The 17,259-nt window shown below is 42.8% G+C and overlaps 1 protein-coding gene across 1 annotated transcript in view; it reads left to right on the top strand.

Annotated features, from left to right (window-relative positions):
• Window positions 1-359: 359 nt before the first annotated feature.
• The window catches only part of HAO1 (hydroxyacid oxidase 1), a 28,812-nt gene continuing 11,912 nt past the window's right edge, over window positions 360-17,259 (top strand). The window contains exons 1-5 of the mRNA XM_035110118.3: window positions 360-588; window positions 8,147-8,298; window positions 13,522-13,777; window positions 14,676-14,851; window positions 16,488-16,579. Coding sequence (XP_034966009.1) covers window positions 452-588; window positions 8,147-8,298; window positions 13,522-13,777; window positions 14,676-14,851; window positions 16,488-16,579 — 813 coding nt within the window. The 5' untranslated portion in view covers window positions 360-451. The remainder of the gene's footprint in view (window positions 589-8,146; window positions 8,299-13,521; window positions 13,778-14,675; window positions 14,852-16,487; window positions 16,580-17,259) is intronic.

Genomic DNA, 17,259 nt, shown 5'->3' with positions numbered 1-17,259 from the left:
GTGTTCTCTCCAAATGTCACCTTGGCATGCCTTAATTCTAAAAGTATTTTTGTTTTTGCTTTTTCTCTTTTTTGGCCTAGGCTTCCCTTCCTTTTAAAGGTCTTTTGTCTTATGTAGCCTCCTTGAGATGCCTGTAACTTTTTTTAGACTTGTATGTTCCTTTTATAAGCCGTGGTATATCTGAGCCCTCATAGCAACTTTTACATAACCTCCAAGCATGCTTCTAGTTTTCCTGGTTGATATGCATTGGCACATATCCGAATTTGGTAAATGAGAAATAGATGCCAAAGTCCAAAGCAATTGTCCAGAAATGTCAACAGGGGGCTTGTATTTTACTTGGGTTACTTAAAAATATATATATACTGAGTTATCTGAGCTTTGCTTTAATTTAATGATTAACAGGCAGAAACTTTAAATGATCCAAGTGCAACAAAACTGAGTAACCTGCATCATGTCCGAAAAACCAATTTGCATTGCTGACTTTGAGGAACATGCTAAGAAATTTCTTCGAAAATCTGTGTATGACTACTATAAGTCCGGAGCTGATGATCAGCAGACCTTAGCTGAAAATGTATCTGCATTTTCAAGGTAAATAAATAAGTTTGCATGTCATTAAAGGGGGCAATGGGGAATATGAAGCTCCGAAACATGTCTGTAATGGAATTAAGCCGCAGTGACAGTGGACAGCTTGGTTGGCTACAGGAGTCATGCTTAACTGCTGCTGGAGCTTCTGGCTAAATACTCTTTAACTTTCCACTTTCACCATGTCCATGTCTGGTGGGTACTGAGTTGGAGTAAACAGTTTGGACAACTGCGCTGTGCCCCAAAGGCCGCTTTTTTTGAGTGGCTGATAAGGGTGGGATTATCTTGATACCCCTGTTCTCTCAACCCAACAATTTCTCCCTCCTTTCCTTCAGCATGGAAAGAAGCAACAACTTCATTGCACCCCTCTTTGTCTCCTTGCTTGTTGAGATGAAGGGGTATTGAAGAGAAATTGTAGATGTATGCTTCAAAACAGTCCAGGACATGGGGGTGGTGAGGCTAAACAAGTTAATAGCCAACATAGGTGCATTATGCATGCAAGGAAAGAAGAATGTCTTCCTGAGGGAGGCTCTGTATTTCTTAACAGACCTTTCTTTATTCGTCCAAGCCTTTTTAAATTACAGTCGTACCTTGGATCTCGAAACGTCTTGGCTCTCGAACAAATTGGCTCCTGATCAAAACCCAGAAGTGAGTGTTCCAGTTTTCGAACTATTTTTGGAAGCCGAACGTCCAATGGAGCTTCTGCAGCTTCCAATTGGCTGCAGGAGCTTCCTGCAGCCAATCAGAAACCGCGCTTTGGTTTCTGAACGTTTTGGAAGTTCCGGAACGGATTCCGTTTGACTTCCAGGGTTCAATTGTACTGGATTTTCGTCTGGTTGAATAGCTTGATTCCTCTGTCTTTCTAACATTTTGTGCTTTAAATTATTGCGCGTATTGAACTGAAATCCATTTTTTGGAAAAAGGACATGGTACATAAACTTTTAAATAGGTGAGCCCACGAGATTTGACAGGCATCGTGCCGTGTCAGGATTTTCAATCTTGCATTCTTGCAAATATCTTCACTCTAAACTGTTGCTCACTGGCTTTGAAGGGAATGGCTTTCCCCTGAGGAATAAGGCCACCATCTGGGAGGGCTCAGCCAACCAAGCAATTACTCCTTACATTTAACTGGGATATCTTAGTTAGCTAGGCTATAGGCTTGGGCACTTGGTAATAATGGCATCTGACACTGAATGGTTTCCTTTTTTTCGGCCCAGCATGCTAGAGACTGAAAATTGCAATTTCTCCTGACAGAATCCTTGCTTTTCTGCCTAGCAAGCAGGCTGTACTCTGCCCACTGAGAAAGGATGGAAGGGTCAGGGCCCTACAATCGAGGCCCAATTGGTCTGTTGTATATTTTTATTTATTATTTTAATTTATTAAACTAGCTGTTCCCGGTCACGCGTTGCTGTGGCTCAGTCTATTAAATGGGAAAGTAACTCTCCCACTCATGTGCATTGTGGAAAGCCCCCCCCCCGACCCATTCACCCTCCCCAAACCCATCAGCGCCCCCGTTCCCCACCCCAGCCGCATGACGTCACGACACCGCTCTCTCTGGTCCCCCTGCCGCGTGATGTTTTAATTCACCCATGTGATGGCATTTGCCCCCTCTGTCTATCCCCCTTGCATACACCATGCGCATCATGGGGTGGGCCTGGCCAGTTCCCCTTCCCCTGGCGGTTCCCGGCAGAGGGAGAGACAGGATACGACCCCCACCCTCCCTGCCAGCTGGACATACTCCTAGCAGCCTCTGGGCACTCACACATTTATATTCAGTAGGTTTCCATGTTCTTTGTGATGTCACTGATAGTCTTTAGCCAATGGCAGCAGCTGAGGCCTGAGATTATGATGCAGCATCCTCAGCTGTGTTGCTTTAACATGCAACAAATGGCACTGGTTTTCTATAAAAGCATGTTTTTACCTGTCACAGGTGTGACATCTATATAATCTAGGTATATAAAACACTCGTGTATGCGAATGGAACGTTATGCCAAATTTTCAAAGCAATCGGTCAAGTACTTTTGGAGAGTATAGATTAGTAACAAACGGGCAGTTACATTTTTATTTATATAGATTTGCATACTGCCCTTCCCTTCATAGATCTCAGGGTGGTTCACAACCTAAAAATACAAGATGAAAACACAAAAGTTTTGAAAACTGTCATCACATTACTTCAAAATAATGGCATTGCTGGACTTCATATTTTGCAAATGGCAAAACTTGGCTAGAAACCACATTAAGCTTTTATTTTCCACCATCTCTCTTGTAATATATAAAAATGGAATGAGCAAATCTCAAATACACAGATAACTGTGAACCCTCAAATGACTTATGTTTGGAAACATGCCTTCCTATATTATCTGAACCCCTGAAGGTCAACTTGTCAGATGCTGTGTTATCCTCTTGTAACAGAAGAAAAACCATTTTGACACAATCTAGGTACTTGGTTTCCTGGACGGAATGTAGGAATTAATCTCTGGCTACTTCTGATCACAATAGCCAAGTTTTTCTCAGTGCTGAATAACGTTTTCTGTTCTGAAGGCTGTCACCCTGCGCCTGATCATATGCATAAACTAAGAAATATATTAGCTGAAGAATGAGAACCAGTGACTGAAAATAAACACACTTCATTCTCGAAGTCCACCCACTCTGATTACCAAAATTATGACATGGATGCAGCAATAAGGATGTAAATGTAACATAAAAGTTAAGGTGAATATTATCAAGTGGTCACAATCAGAAAACATTTTAAAGCGTTTTACTAGGATGCCATTCAATCTGTGAGTCCACATTTGCCCTGAGAGAAAGGTCTTGCCCCTTGGACAAAACCAAGTGCCACCAGAATGTTGCTGGACTCCAAATTCCCATCAATCTCAGTTTCCATGACCAATGTCATGGAATAGTGAAAGCGCTAGTTCACGACATCCAGAGGACACCACATTGCCAACCCCTGAAGAATCTCTTCGGCTGAGCTAGGAAAGATATAGATCTGTTTCACCAAGGAAACTGTTCAACAGATTAGTTTATGGCATTTCCCTCCTACTGCAATGCGCTCTACGTGGGGTTACCTTTGAAGGTGACTTGGAAACTACAACTAATCCAGAATGTGGCAGCCAGACTGGTGACTGGGAGTAGCCGCCGAGACCATATAACACCAGTCCTGAAATACCTACACTGCCTCTCAGAACGTTTCTGAGCACAGTTCAAAGTGTTGGTGCTCACCTTTAAAGCCCTAAATTGCCTCGGTCCAGTATACCTGAAGGAGCATCTCCACCCCCATTGTTCAGTTCAGACACTGAGGTCCCTCACCGAGGGCCTTCTGGCAGTTCCCTCCCTGCGATAAGTGAAGTTACAGGGAACCAGATAGAGGGCCTTCTCAGTAGTGGCGCCTGCCCTGTGGAACGCCCTCCAGTCAGATGTCAAGGAAATAAACAACTATTTGACTTTTAGAAGACATCTTAAGGCAGCCCTGTATAGGGAAGTTTTGAATGTTTGATGTTTTGTTGTGTTTTTAATATCCTGTTGGAAGCTGCCCAGAGTGGCTGGGGAAACCCAGCCAGATGGGTGGGGTATAAATAATGCTGCTGCTGCTGATGATGATTCGTTTATTATTATTCAAGTACTTCCATGCACCATGTCATCACTTTGTAGAGCTCTACTGTTGTGGCGTTTCTCAAAGCTCATCTTCTAGGTTTCAGTTAAAAGCCTGCACTAGCATGCTTTCAAACTGCTAGGTTGGCAGGAGCTGGGACAGAGCAACGGGAGCTCACCCCGTCGTGAGGATTCGAACCGCCAGCCTTCTAAACGGCAGGCTCAGTGGTTTAGACCACAGCACCACCCGCATCCCCATAAAAGCCTCTAATAAGGAAATAAAGATAAAGCATTATATGGACCAAGCTAGTGACAGCTGAATCATAATTTTCAGTGCCCCACTTCCTTCCACTATGATTGCCATTGTTGTCAAGGCCACAAAATAGTATGAATGGGGTACTAAATAATCTTTGATACAGTCATACCTCAGTCTAAGTACGCTTCGGTTTGAGTACTTTCAGTTTAAGTACTCCGTGGACCCGTCTGGAACGGATTAATCCACTTTCCATTACTTTCAATGGGAAAGTTCGCTTCAGGTTAAGTACGGACTTCCAGAACCAATTATACTCATACTTCAGGTTAAGTACACTTCAGGTTGCCCATTTGGTGATATCCATGTGTAGAGTGTAGTTGGAAAATAGTGTTTGTGATGGACCATAAAGAAGGCTGATCGCCGAAGAATTGATGCTTTTGAATTATGGTGCTGGAGGAGACTCTTGAGAGTCCCATGGACTGCAAGAAGATCAAACCTATCCATTCTGAAGGAAATCAGCCCTGAGCGCTCACTGGAAGGACAGATCGTGAAGCTGAGGCTCCAATACTTTGGCCACCTCATGAGAAGAGAAGACTCCCTGGAAAAGACCCTGATGTTGGGAAAGATTGAGGGCAGTAGGAGAAGGGGACGACAGAGGACGAGATGTTTGGACAGTGTTCTTGAAGCTACGAACATGAGTTTGACCAAACTGCGGGAGGCAGTGGAAGACAGGAGTGCCTGACGTGCTCTGGTCCATGGGGTCACGAAGAGTCGGACACGACTAAATGACTAAACAACAACACTTCAGGTTGAGTACTCCGTGGACCCGTCTGGAATGGGTTAATCCACTTTCCATTACTTTCAATGGGAAAGTTCGCTTCAGGTTAAGTACGCTTCAGGTTAAGTACAGAATTCCGGAACCAATTGTGTACTTAAACCGAGGTACCACTGTATAATATGCTCATGGGCTGGCAAGATGGATTGCTATGTCTTCTGTGTCCCTTCATCCCCTGCCACTGATCAGCAGTGAAGTTGATGAATATTTGGATGGGGAGGTGTGAGGGTTATGCATGCAATGTAGTAACTTTTTACTTTGTTGATTCTTGTGGAGTCAAGAGGCTATGGTCTCCCAAGGAATCAGCAGTTAGGATTTCAGGCCAGTGGCTTAAGCCATGAGACAAATTGAGATATGGCTACTTCCCACTCTCTTTACACTTGGCTGTCATAAACGAATGCTAAAGATACTGCAGTGTGGATGATGGCGCCAGCGTTTCTGTAACAATTCGTGAACACACTGCTTTGAAATCTGCCCCCCGCCAAACAAGAGATAACCGAGCTGGCTTCACCCTCTTCAGGTTAGTGCTGGGGAACTAAAAAAAGATTGTCCTCCAATATTTCTGTTCTTGGTGGGTAAAATTCTCTCCCAAAGTCTCTTTCAGCCAGATTGTTTGTTCGAAAATAGATTTTATGGCAAGGTCGTGACGCCTGTGGGCCTGATGACATTCAAGGAAATCAATTTGAAACGACATCTTTCAGCATTTTAAATTAGAGTGGGAGAAAATGATCAAACCTCTGACAATCAGTTCTGACACATTGTATCCCTGACTTTCCCAAAGCCTTTGGACAATGAGCTGCCCTTCGCTGATAAATGTGGGACCAATGACAGCTTGTTTACCAAAGTTGTTCACGCAACGCGTGTCATTGCTTCCCTGAAGCCGAGTGCGAGGAAGGTCATTGAAATAAGACTTTGTCTCAAACATGGAGAGGAAGGAATGGGAGGCTAAGCAGAGTTCAAGGCTCCTAACAGACAATGATATAGACAACTGGTACATCGAGAATACATAGTTGAGCTGTTAACTAAAGCATTTCTGAGGAACACAGAGGTCCTAGTGGAGGCTTGTCAACACACAATGCAACATGGTTTAATCACTTCCCCATTCTGGATGTTTTGACATAGGTTATTCCATTTCTCAGGAGTGGCTTTAAAGCTTAGATATAGAGTAGACCAGCACAACCTGGCCTATATTTATTGTGGCGTCAGTCTACCTGTCTCAGTACTTATGCTTTATAAAAAGAGCATCCAATTCCAGGGAATGCAATAGGTTGTTTGGAGCTGGACAGGTAAAACGTGAGTGGTTCCTGGAGCTTGTGATGTTATTGAAATGTTGCCCGTAGTTAGCACAGTTAAGTCTGCAGCCACTTTCACACCATACCAAGGACTGTGGTACTACTTTAAGCATTCATGACTCCCCCAAAGAAGTCTGGGAGCTGTAGTTCAAGTTGTTAGGAGATACCCTATTGGCCTGAAATTTCCCCCCAAATTCCGACCATGAAAAGTTAAAGTGCGGCTTATATTTGCGACCTTACGGCATGCAGCCAGGAGTGACGAGCCGCTTCACCGCGCCCGCCCTGTGCGTAGTCCCGCATCCTCTCCCCCAAGGTTGGGAAGGGAAAGAGGGAGGAAGGGGGAAAGGCCGCCGACAACGCAGCTCGGCTCCTCCCCCCCGCCCAGTATGCAGCCAGGAGCAGCAAGGAATGGAGTGGCATATATTTGGGTATTTTTTCTTTCTCTCTCTTCCCCCCCCCTTCCAATTTTAAAGGTGCTGTTTATATTCAGGTGTGGCTTATATTCAGGCCAATACGGTATCTATTACCCGCCCCAAGAGCTACAATTTCTGGAGTGGTTTAACAACCCGCCCCTCTTCACAGGGAGCTGGAAATTGTAATTGTGATGGGAAATGTGGGTCCGTAACAACTCTCAATTCTCTGAACAAACTCCAGAATTCTTTGAGGGAAGCCATGATGCTTTACAGTGGTACTGTAGCACCTTAAATGCATGATGTGAATGTGGCCTCTGATTCCTTCAGTGGTTGCGCAGCCTCGGCGATGGCAAAAGCCCCAGTCCGAAACCCCTAATGCTTGACAATATGTCTGCATCGTAGGGCATTACTTGCTTTCCCTCCAGACCTTCTTTACCTGGCAAAAGTTGAAAAGTGTGCGTTGCGTTGACCCTGCCTCTTTAGGTTTCTAGAACTGGACACTTGCCACCCAAGTTACCTTCTCCTGGGTAGCTTCACACCACCTGAAAGTTAAGGAAGAGCTATAGGGACAGAACTACCTAAATTGTATATAAATTTATGTATGCTACTACAGCAGCAAGAACGGTACTTGCCCCAAAATGGAAAGAAGCAGAAGTCCCAGCAAAGGAAGAATGGATACAAAAACTTGTGGAATATGCTGAAATGGCAAATCTTACCAGAAGAATAAGAAATCAAGATAACAAACTTTTTATAAAATAATGGAAATGGTTTATTGAATATTTGCCTGTAAATTGCAAACAGATGAAAACATTGGCAGGATTATTGTAATAACCTGCAGTTTCATAAGAGTTTATATTTGAAGCAGCTGATTAAATGAGCAAATTAAATTAATTTGGACATGCAGAAGATATTTAAAAATAAATTTATGGAACCGCAGAAAGAGGGGGAAGGAAGTCAAACTCTGAAATGTTAAAATGATTGTAAAATTAATGAAATGTATAAATTTGAAAATTAGAACTAAAAACTTTTTCAAAAAAAGAGCTGGTTCCAGTCCATACTGGTGGGAGCATTAAATGATAGTGTTTGCTCAGCAGTAAACAAAGACAAAAAGTGCAGTGCAAACTCTGGAGTTTGATTCCCGTCTGTGATAAGTTGACTTCTCCATTTCCATCTGTGCTAGGTTAAGACTGTACCCTCGGATGCTGAAGAATGTGTCTGCTCTGGACCTGTCGACTTCCATCTTGGGCCAGAAACTCAGCATGCCAATATGTGTAGCAGCGACAGCCATGCAGTGCATGGCTCATGCAGATGGAGAAATTGCAACCGCCAGAGGTATGCTGGAAAACCCATCTCTGAATAATATAACCCAGGAAGGAGCTCAGCAATGTATCCTTGCTGGTTAAAGGAACCTTGGGTGGAATTCCCCTACAGTATTGAGCCCCACCAGCAAACTCCCTGTGCAAGGATTTCCATTTCTGTAGTGGGGCTTCCCTCTTCTTCCCCTGTGTGCTCCCCCATGCGCCCTGAAAATGACTCCTGGGGAGATGGGAGAACCCCCAGAACTTCTGGTGCCTCTTACCAGAAGATGTATAAATAAAGCTGTCAATAATAATAATTAATAATAATTTATTACTTATACCCTGCCCATCTGGCTGGGTTTCCCCAGTCGCTCTGGGCGGCTCCCAATAGAATATTAAAAACATGATAAAGCATCAAACATTGAAAACTTCCCTAAACAGGGCTGCCTTCAGATGTCTTCTAAAAGTCAGATAGTTGTTTATTTCCTTGGCATCTGATGGGAGGGCATTCCACAGGGTGGGTGCCACCACCGAGAAGGCCCTCTGCCTGGTTCCCTATAACCTCACTTCTCATAATGAGGGAACCACCAGAAAGCCTTCGGAGCTGGACCTCAGTGTCTGGAGGCTGAACGACGGGGCTGGTGACGTTCCTACAGGTATAGTGGGCCAACGTCAAAATTGCCTCTCATTTTTTTAAACAGAAACCCTGACAAAATGAAACTTGAGGATTTTCTAGTTAACTCAGTCCACAACTCTGGGCCAAAACAACCAAACAAATCAGTACCTTCAGGGCATATAAATAGTGCCAAGAGCAAAGGCTTGAATGAGGGATTAGTTTTCAATTAGAGGACTGCCACTATTCTTGGGGCTGTTTTTTTGCAAAACATCTAGCTTTGAACACAGATTGGATTGAAATGTGAAAAAACACACCCTTGGGAGTTTTATTGATGAAATTTGATGTCAAGGTGGTTGGATTGTCCTGCACTGTTGTGGACCCTTCCCCAAATCACTTGTTTCTGACAGAAGTAATCTGAGGTTTAAATGTGAACCTAGAATTAAAAGCTTCAGTTGATTGAACTAGTGTTTTGTTTTGTTTTGTTTTAATCGGAACAAAGCTTTCTTTCCCCACTTTGTGGCATCTCAAAACAATATCCTAATCATGGCTGACATCAGGTGTGAAGCAGGTAGCGATATGCCTGTCAATGCAGAGTTGGGAAACTGTAAAGCACACTCCTGGTTGGCAGTGAGAGCAAGGCTCCCTTTTGCCAATGCACAATCATCTGGTTGACAGTGGGAGAGAGCCTTCTGGCAAAGCCAGTAGTGCAGTTGACCCTTCCCCAAACAGGGCACAAGGAATTCTGGTGAACTCACAGATACCACCTATCAGCTGACAGGTTTATTATTTATACCCCGCCCATCTGGCTGGGTTTCCCCAGCCACTCTGGGCGGCTTACAACAGAAAAATGAAATAAAATAATCTATTAAACATTAAAAGCCTCCCTAAACAGGGCTGCCTTCAGATGTCTTCTAAAAAATAATGATTGACAGGAATCTAGGACCAGGGGTAGACTTTGGTATTCTGTCATAAGAAGACACCCTGTTGCGAGGCCAACATTTGGCATGTCCAAATGGGATCTTCTCAGTTATGGATCTACTCAATTTTGTGGCCCCTGTGCAGAGGAACAACTCGCATCCCCCTAAATCCAGCGCTGCGAGGACCACAGCCTCCTTTTAAAAGTGCCTTGCCAAGGTTGGGGGAGACCAACCTCCTTGGCTGGATCCATTTCCACACCTCCACCCTAATGAACCTCTCTGTGTTGTTTTGAGATGTTGGCTTTTGTCAGATTTACTCAGAAATGAAGACAACACTATTTCACTTCTAAGATTCATTGTTACGCTTCAAAACACGACATGCGTTTCCTTTACTTCTGATGGTTAGTATATTAGAATTGGATTGCATGGAGGCTAGCCTGCTGGACATCGTTGGACCGCAACTTCCATCTGTCCCACCCAGCAGGGCCAATGGTGTAGGGATGTTACACAGCTCTTGTCTGTCAAGGAAACTGCTTCCTCCAACCCAGAATGGATTGCTCACAATAACCACCCCCCCCCTAATGCTTTTAAGTGACTTTGAGGCGGGACAGAATATCTAAGTTTCTGTGACTGTGAGCACAGCAGCATATTTAAAAGTTGTGTTTGTGTGTGAGAAAGGTAATTTATAGTTCTCATTTATTTTAAGGAAGGTGGTTATGTTTAGTAGGGAAAAGCTTCTGGATTTTTTATAAAAATAATCCTATGAAACAGGCATTTCATGCTTACGCTGCCCATACATAGACCTGTGGGCTTGGTCATCTGGTTACAGATGTTTGTTGGTTATGAAGAAATTGATGGGTTTCCCCGTTCATTTTTTTTAAAAAAGTCCTACCTGGAAGGAAACTTGGCAAAAGGCCTCAATACCAGTGTGTCTGTCACTCTGAGTAATGTGCTGTCAGTTTTGGCCTCAGTTTACCTCTTGTACATTCCCAAAGGTACTTGGGGATAATATTCTCTTAGCTTTTCCCGCTTCACTAGACTTCTCACATCACAGGAATCTACTGACACAGAACATCCACTTCTTCTTGAGGGCGTCGAATTTCAAGTGCCTGACAAGCCAGCTCCCTCTGGTGGTCAACCTGGTTTGAGATGTTGCTTTCAAGTTGACATTGTGGTCATTTTGACTGGATGCTTTTTAGAAGGAGCTGCAACCTGATGGAGGTAAAGTTGAAAGATGGATCCATCTGAGAGAGAAGGAGCACAATCGTATTGTTACAGGTTCTCAACTTCCGTGCGATGGGAAGTTCCTGGATGGCAGTGTTGAGCTGCTTTTGGGTGAGAGTAATGAAGAATTAAGACGAATCTACATTTGTACCTTGGTTCTTGAACACTTTGGTATTCGTACATTTTGGCTCCCGAACGCCGAAAACCCGGAAGTAAGTGTTCCTGTTTTCGAACGTTCTTTGGAAGCCGAACATCCGACGCAGCTTCTACGGCTTCCAAATGAGTGCAGGAAGCTGCTGCAGCCAATCGGAAGCTGCGGCATGGTTGTCGAACATTTTCGGAAGTTGAACGGACTTCTGGAACGGATTTCGTTCGAGAACGAAGGATGACTATTTGCTTTATTTTCTAAAAGAAGACAGCAGATCCCCCAGAGGAGATGCAATAATATATATTTCTATAAAAGAACTAACGGAATCCATTATAAATATTCACTTAGCAATGGCTCCTCTCATGGGCATTTCTATACTGTCACTATTTTCAGGTGGACTCAATCACATCCCAACAAATTCAGGCTACACAACTTAAAGCTGGTTTGGAGCTGTTTCAAAACAAATCTCCTGATGCAAGAGATAGGACTTTTTGCAATAAGGAAAGTGATGGCAAAATGCACTGGAAATTGTGGCGTAACACCAACTAGGGAGGCTTTTTAATGTTTAATAGAGTGGAAGCCACCCAGAGTGGCTGGGGAAACCCAGCCAGATGGGTGGGATATAAATAATAAATTATTATTATTATTATTATTATTATTATTATTATTATTATTATTTTGTTTAGTCGTGTCCGACTCTTCGTGACCCCATGGACCATAGCACGCCAGGCACTCCTGTCTTGCACTGCCTCCCGCAGTTTGGTCAAACTCATGTTCGTAGCTTCGAGAACACTGTCCAACCATCTCGTCCTCTGTCGTCCCCTTCTCCTTGTGCCCTCAATCTTTCCCAACATCAGGGTCTTTTCCAGGGAGTCTTCTCTTCTCATGTGGTGGCCAAAGTATTGGAGCCTCAGCTTCACGATCTGTCCTTCCAGTGAGCACTTATTGTTATTACCGGTATATTATAACCTCCTTGCAAATAAATCAGGCTGCCCTCTGATCTCTCTTGCAAACAAAGTGACTGAATGCTCACTAAATTGGCCACCTGGAAGCGACCCATATGCCCATCTTGTTTTGATTACGTGGAGTCTCTGCCCCAGGGAGCCCTCAGGAATTTGCTTGGGAGGCTCTGCTCCACTCAGATGGGAGTGTTGCTCATGGTGAGAGGGCTTCAAATGTTTGGGCTGTTGCTTGGAGCCACCGCTACATGGACTCTGTGAATGTTGGAATGTGGAACATTGTTTTTTTATATATATATAAAGCAGCCCACATAAATTCTCAATAAGAGCAGCAGAGATTGAGGGGAATGGTTTGTTTAGGAAGTGAATAAGTTGCAAGAATATGCTAGGATTAAGTAGATGTTCCACATGGTGGAGCTCTAATACCTTGAATAGAAACCCAGTAATCCCAATCAACACAAAGGATTATTATAATGGCAGTCACTAGGGACAGATACTTCTGGTTAACTGGCATGATTCAAGAATCTCAGTATGAAATAATCTCGCTTAAAGTGTACTTGGGACAGCCTGCTATGCCTGCAATGTAGTACATAATCTAGAAGTTCATGCATTTGTATCCTAAATGGTGATGCTATCCTGAGGACAAAAAAAACCTATATCTAGTGAGATACAGTATTTCTTAATAGATAAGCCTTTTAATGTTAAGCTGTCACTCAGGTAACCACCATAGTTAAATACATAACACAGTGCTTATTCTTTTATTTTCTGTTTAGGTGATCTTTTATACAAGTTTCTTCAGAAATTTACATTAAAACAAACACATTCATGAAAATTACCCAGCATTTTGGTGTGAATTTCTCCCAATAAATGTATTTTTCTCTGCAGTTTTGACTAACATACACTTTCTTTGCAAGCAGCTTTTCCCAATTGTATATTATTTTCAGAAACATATACTCATTTTTATGCGTATTTTACCATAGCAAATGCATTTTTGTAAATTTTGATGGGCTGGCGAAATGCACTGTGCTGTGTTTTGGTTCTCGTGTAATTTCAGAAAGTGCAGATTTGATAAATTTTAGGGAATTTGATAAATGTTTAGGGAAGCTTTTAATGTTTGATGGATTTCTGTGTTTTGATGTTTTGTTAGAAGCCGCCCAGAGTGGCTGGGGGAACCCGGCCAGATGGGCGGGGTATGAATATATTATTATTATTATTATTATTATTATTATTATTATTATTATTATTATTATTATTATTAATTTCACACCTTTGACTGCTATAAAGAGAACAGAGCAATTCGAAAACTCGAGGGATTTCCCCCCCCCCCCAGCCCGTAATATTTCTTGATGGGGTCTTGAAGATATTTGGGAGACATTTACTTCCTGATCTTTAGCTTGCAGATCAATGAGAACGGGAATGATGCTGAGTTCGTGGTCCACAACATCTATAGAAGAAGTTGCCCAGGAGGCTCCAGAGGCAATTCGCTGGTTGCAGCTCTATATCTATAAGGACCGTGAAGTCACCAGGTCCTTAGTGAAGCGAGCAGAAAAAGCTGGATACAAAGGCATCTTTGTGACTGTAGATACACCGTTTCTTGGGAAACGCTTAGACGATGTGCGCAACAAATTTCAGCTTCCCCCGAATCTCAGGTACTTACAGGGGTGTTGTTGTTTTTTATTATTATGAAAAAAAATTGTTCAGAAGAGAAAAGAGGGTAGATGTCCACTCCTGGTGTCCAGATGCTTCAATCCTGAACCGTGCTGCAAAACAAACACCACTGGCTCTAGTCCAGTCACCTGCTTTCAGCCATGGCCAGCCAAATGCGTACAAGAAGGCCACAATGAGGGTATATGGGGGAAACACCCTTCCTGGGGCATCTCAGTTTGGGCACCCTTGTCACCAGGTCTTCAGAGCTATACTGCCTCTGAACATGCAGGTTCTATTTGCAATCATGCCTAATAGCTGCCAATAGCCCCATTGGCTAATGTCCTTTTAAAGCCAGTGGCTCTCACAATTTCATATGGTAATGAATTCTGTGGATTAGTTACACGTCGTGTGACGAAGTACTTTGTTTTCACATACCGGTAATAGAATCATAGATTTGTAGCATTAGAAGGCATCCCCAAAGCCATCTGGTTCAACCCCCTGCAATACAGGAATCCTTTGCCCAATGTCCGGCTTGAACCCGCAGCTCTGAGATTGACAACAACAACAACAACAACTTTATTATTTATACCCCACCCATCTGATTGGGTTTCCCCAGCCACTCTGGGTGGTTTCCAGCAGAATATAAAAGCATAATAACAGTCTCATGTTCCCTGTCAATGACCACAAGACCACCTCAACTGTTTAGGATGCATTGCTCCGCACCATGGTGGAGAAATCACTAGGTGGTACCTCAGAGGCTTCCAAGTCCATTCATTAAATATGAAGTATGTGACATTTGAGAGGATTGGTTGGGAGCTGAAGCTGTACTGGCTTTAAATTTTGCCGCATCCAGCTGAGTTTTCTGAAAGTGTTTTCTCCCCCCCCCCTCTTGAACTTCAGAATGAAAAATTTTGAAACGAATGACCTGGCATTTTCATCGGAGACGGGCTATGGCGAAAACAGTGGCCTGTCTGTTTATGTAGCAGAGGCAATTGATCCATCAATCAACTGGGAGGATATGAAGTGGCTCAGAGGATTGACTTCGCTGCCAATTGTTGCCAAAGGCATCCTTAGAGGTTTGTTCAACTTGAGTTAAATGTAACTGTTGAGGGATATTGGATGAGGCTTATAGAAGGAAGAGAGAGAGAGAGAGAGAGAGAGAGAGAGAGAGAGAGAGAGAGAGAGAGAGAGAGAATGCAGAGGCTATTTTTGATGACAAACAGAATATATGTTTTTCTCGAAAGCCCTGTTTATTTTTGCAGTTTGATTTTATATCCTTCTTTCCTTCTCTCCTCACACTTATCACCTTGGTTCAAAGTGTTTCCATTTTGTCTAGAAATGGGAGCTGCTAAAAATCGGGCAAGCCAGGATGAGATGATGTTTCCTACCAAACCTATGTTTGATTGGCTAGGGAAGCACTTCAAGATTTCAAGTGTCCTTCACAAAAGGACTTTCAAGTCCACCTGAAGGCTGGATCCCCCTTATATTTTAAGCAGGAAGATAAATTGTCTTTCTTTTGTTCCCTTAGCTTTGAAGAACTAAATAGCAGGCTCACAAGTGTTGGATAGTGTGAAAGCTAATAAAGGGTTTAATAAAGAGTATACGCCATCCAGACATTAGATTATGTATTAGCAGTGCTGGTCTGAATCATCTCTCTTTTTTTAAAATGAATGTTACTGTGTGTCCCTGTCTGCACACACACACACACACACACACACACACACACACACACACAACCAACCAACCAACCAACCAACCAACATGTGTATTTTTGCACTTTGAGCTCAAAGTCACAGAGCATGGCAATTTATTTTGTTCAGTTTATTTAATTTATTCAGTAAGTTGCAGTACTCCTTAGAAGATGAATGTTTAACATATGATTGTAGAAGAAATGTGCAACATTCAATTTCGTAAGTGTGTAAATTGTTAAAACAAAGCCAGCTCTTTCTTTTTATAAACCTTGAATGGCACATTCTTTAGCAGGTTGAAGCTCTGGAGCAATTTAGATCATGAACACTTTTTTTTCTAAAGGAATTTGCTTGTTTCTTGTTTCTTGGGGGGTAGGTTGGGATCCATGCTCTTCCAGGAAATTCAATCTTTTGGTTAATGTAACACTTCTTAAGGTTTGGTGCAAACCCATAAAATAAGCTATAAAGTGATGTTCCTTTTGAAAGCAATTATCTTTAAGCAGATGTCAGAACTGACATTTGCTTGTATCTAACTTTGAGGGAAGGTACAATAGGAAATGGATTATGTCTAAACTTGCTCAATATACTGTACAAACAGGCCCACGTTCTCCTCTGGGCTGCATATGATATATGAAATTATGAGGCCTCTTCCTTTCTCTGTTTTTATAATGAATCAAAAGCCATTGGAATACGAAATGATTACATTGTGTGTGAGAGAGATTAAGGTAATCGTTATTGTCTGTGTACAGTAAATCTCTGAGCAAAAGGGCTAGTTTTGATGGGGATCAGTAGAATGAACATTTACCAGCTCTTCGGAACAAGGTCTTCCTATAGCGATAAAAACGTTGTCTTTGACTTGGGAGACAATCACACAGTGAACTTTAGCTGCTGAATCGCATTCCTCATGCAACCTTCTTCGGAAAAGCTGGCCTTAGTTCTATGTGTTCATTAAAGAGTTTTATGGATGTTGCAATTCCCACAATGACAGCTGCAATTTGTAAAGGCCCCATGTTTTCTTCCTTAGCCGATGATGCTCGAGAAGCAGTGAAGCATGGCGTAAATGGGATCCTGGTGTCAAATCACGGTGCGCGCCAGTTGGATGGAGTTCCAGCCACCGTAAGTATTAGTAAAGCAACTGAGAGTTGGCCGCAATGATTGACAAATTTATTTAAATGCAGTTTAAGCAATTAACAGCCAGGTTCCCACCACCACCCCATAAAAATGTGGCTTCCAAGTGTGCTTGAACGCTAGCATTATAGGGATATGTGCTAGCCTATGGTTTGTCTGATCATTTGAAAAGGACCTAAAAGCAGACTTGCATTGTGTTGCCGTGTGCTCTCAGCTGCAGACTTTTTTAAAAAGAGGATTGCTTCTTGATTTACTCCTAGGTTCTAGAGCATAATTTTTTTGGGGTGGGCACACACGAAGGGACCGTGGCCCCTAAGAATTGGCTCCTATGATATTGGCCAAACCTTGCTATTGTCATGAGTTTTGGCTGTCAGGGTTTGTGGGTGAAAGGTACTCATAATTTATAGATTTAGTAGATTCAGCCCTGAAAACTTTAAACTGTAGATGCCAGGAATTGAACCTGGGATCTTACGCATGTAAAGCATGTATTTTTTGCCCCGGAGAGGGGGGGAAAAATAACTATTTAGAGTCTGATTGAAACCCTTACGTTCTTGAAACCTGACTACATAGTTTAGCTTTATTTTGGTTTTGAGAACAAATCAAGTCCAAACTGGTGAATGTTTCCTTGTGTCTTGTTACACATTGATGAAATGTGCGCTTTAATTATG

The sequence above is a fragment of the Zootoca vivipara genome, chromosome 3 (assembly GCF_965207765.1).
Source record: "Zootoca vivipara chromosome 3, rZooViv2.hap1.1, whole genome shotgun sequence".
Taxonomy (NCBI): Eukaryota; Metazoa; Chordata; class Lepidosauria; order Squamata; family Lacertidae; genus Zootoca; species Zootoca vivipara.
This window is presented reverse-complemented; position numbering and strand designations above follow the sequence as displayed.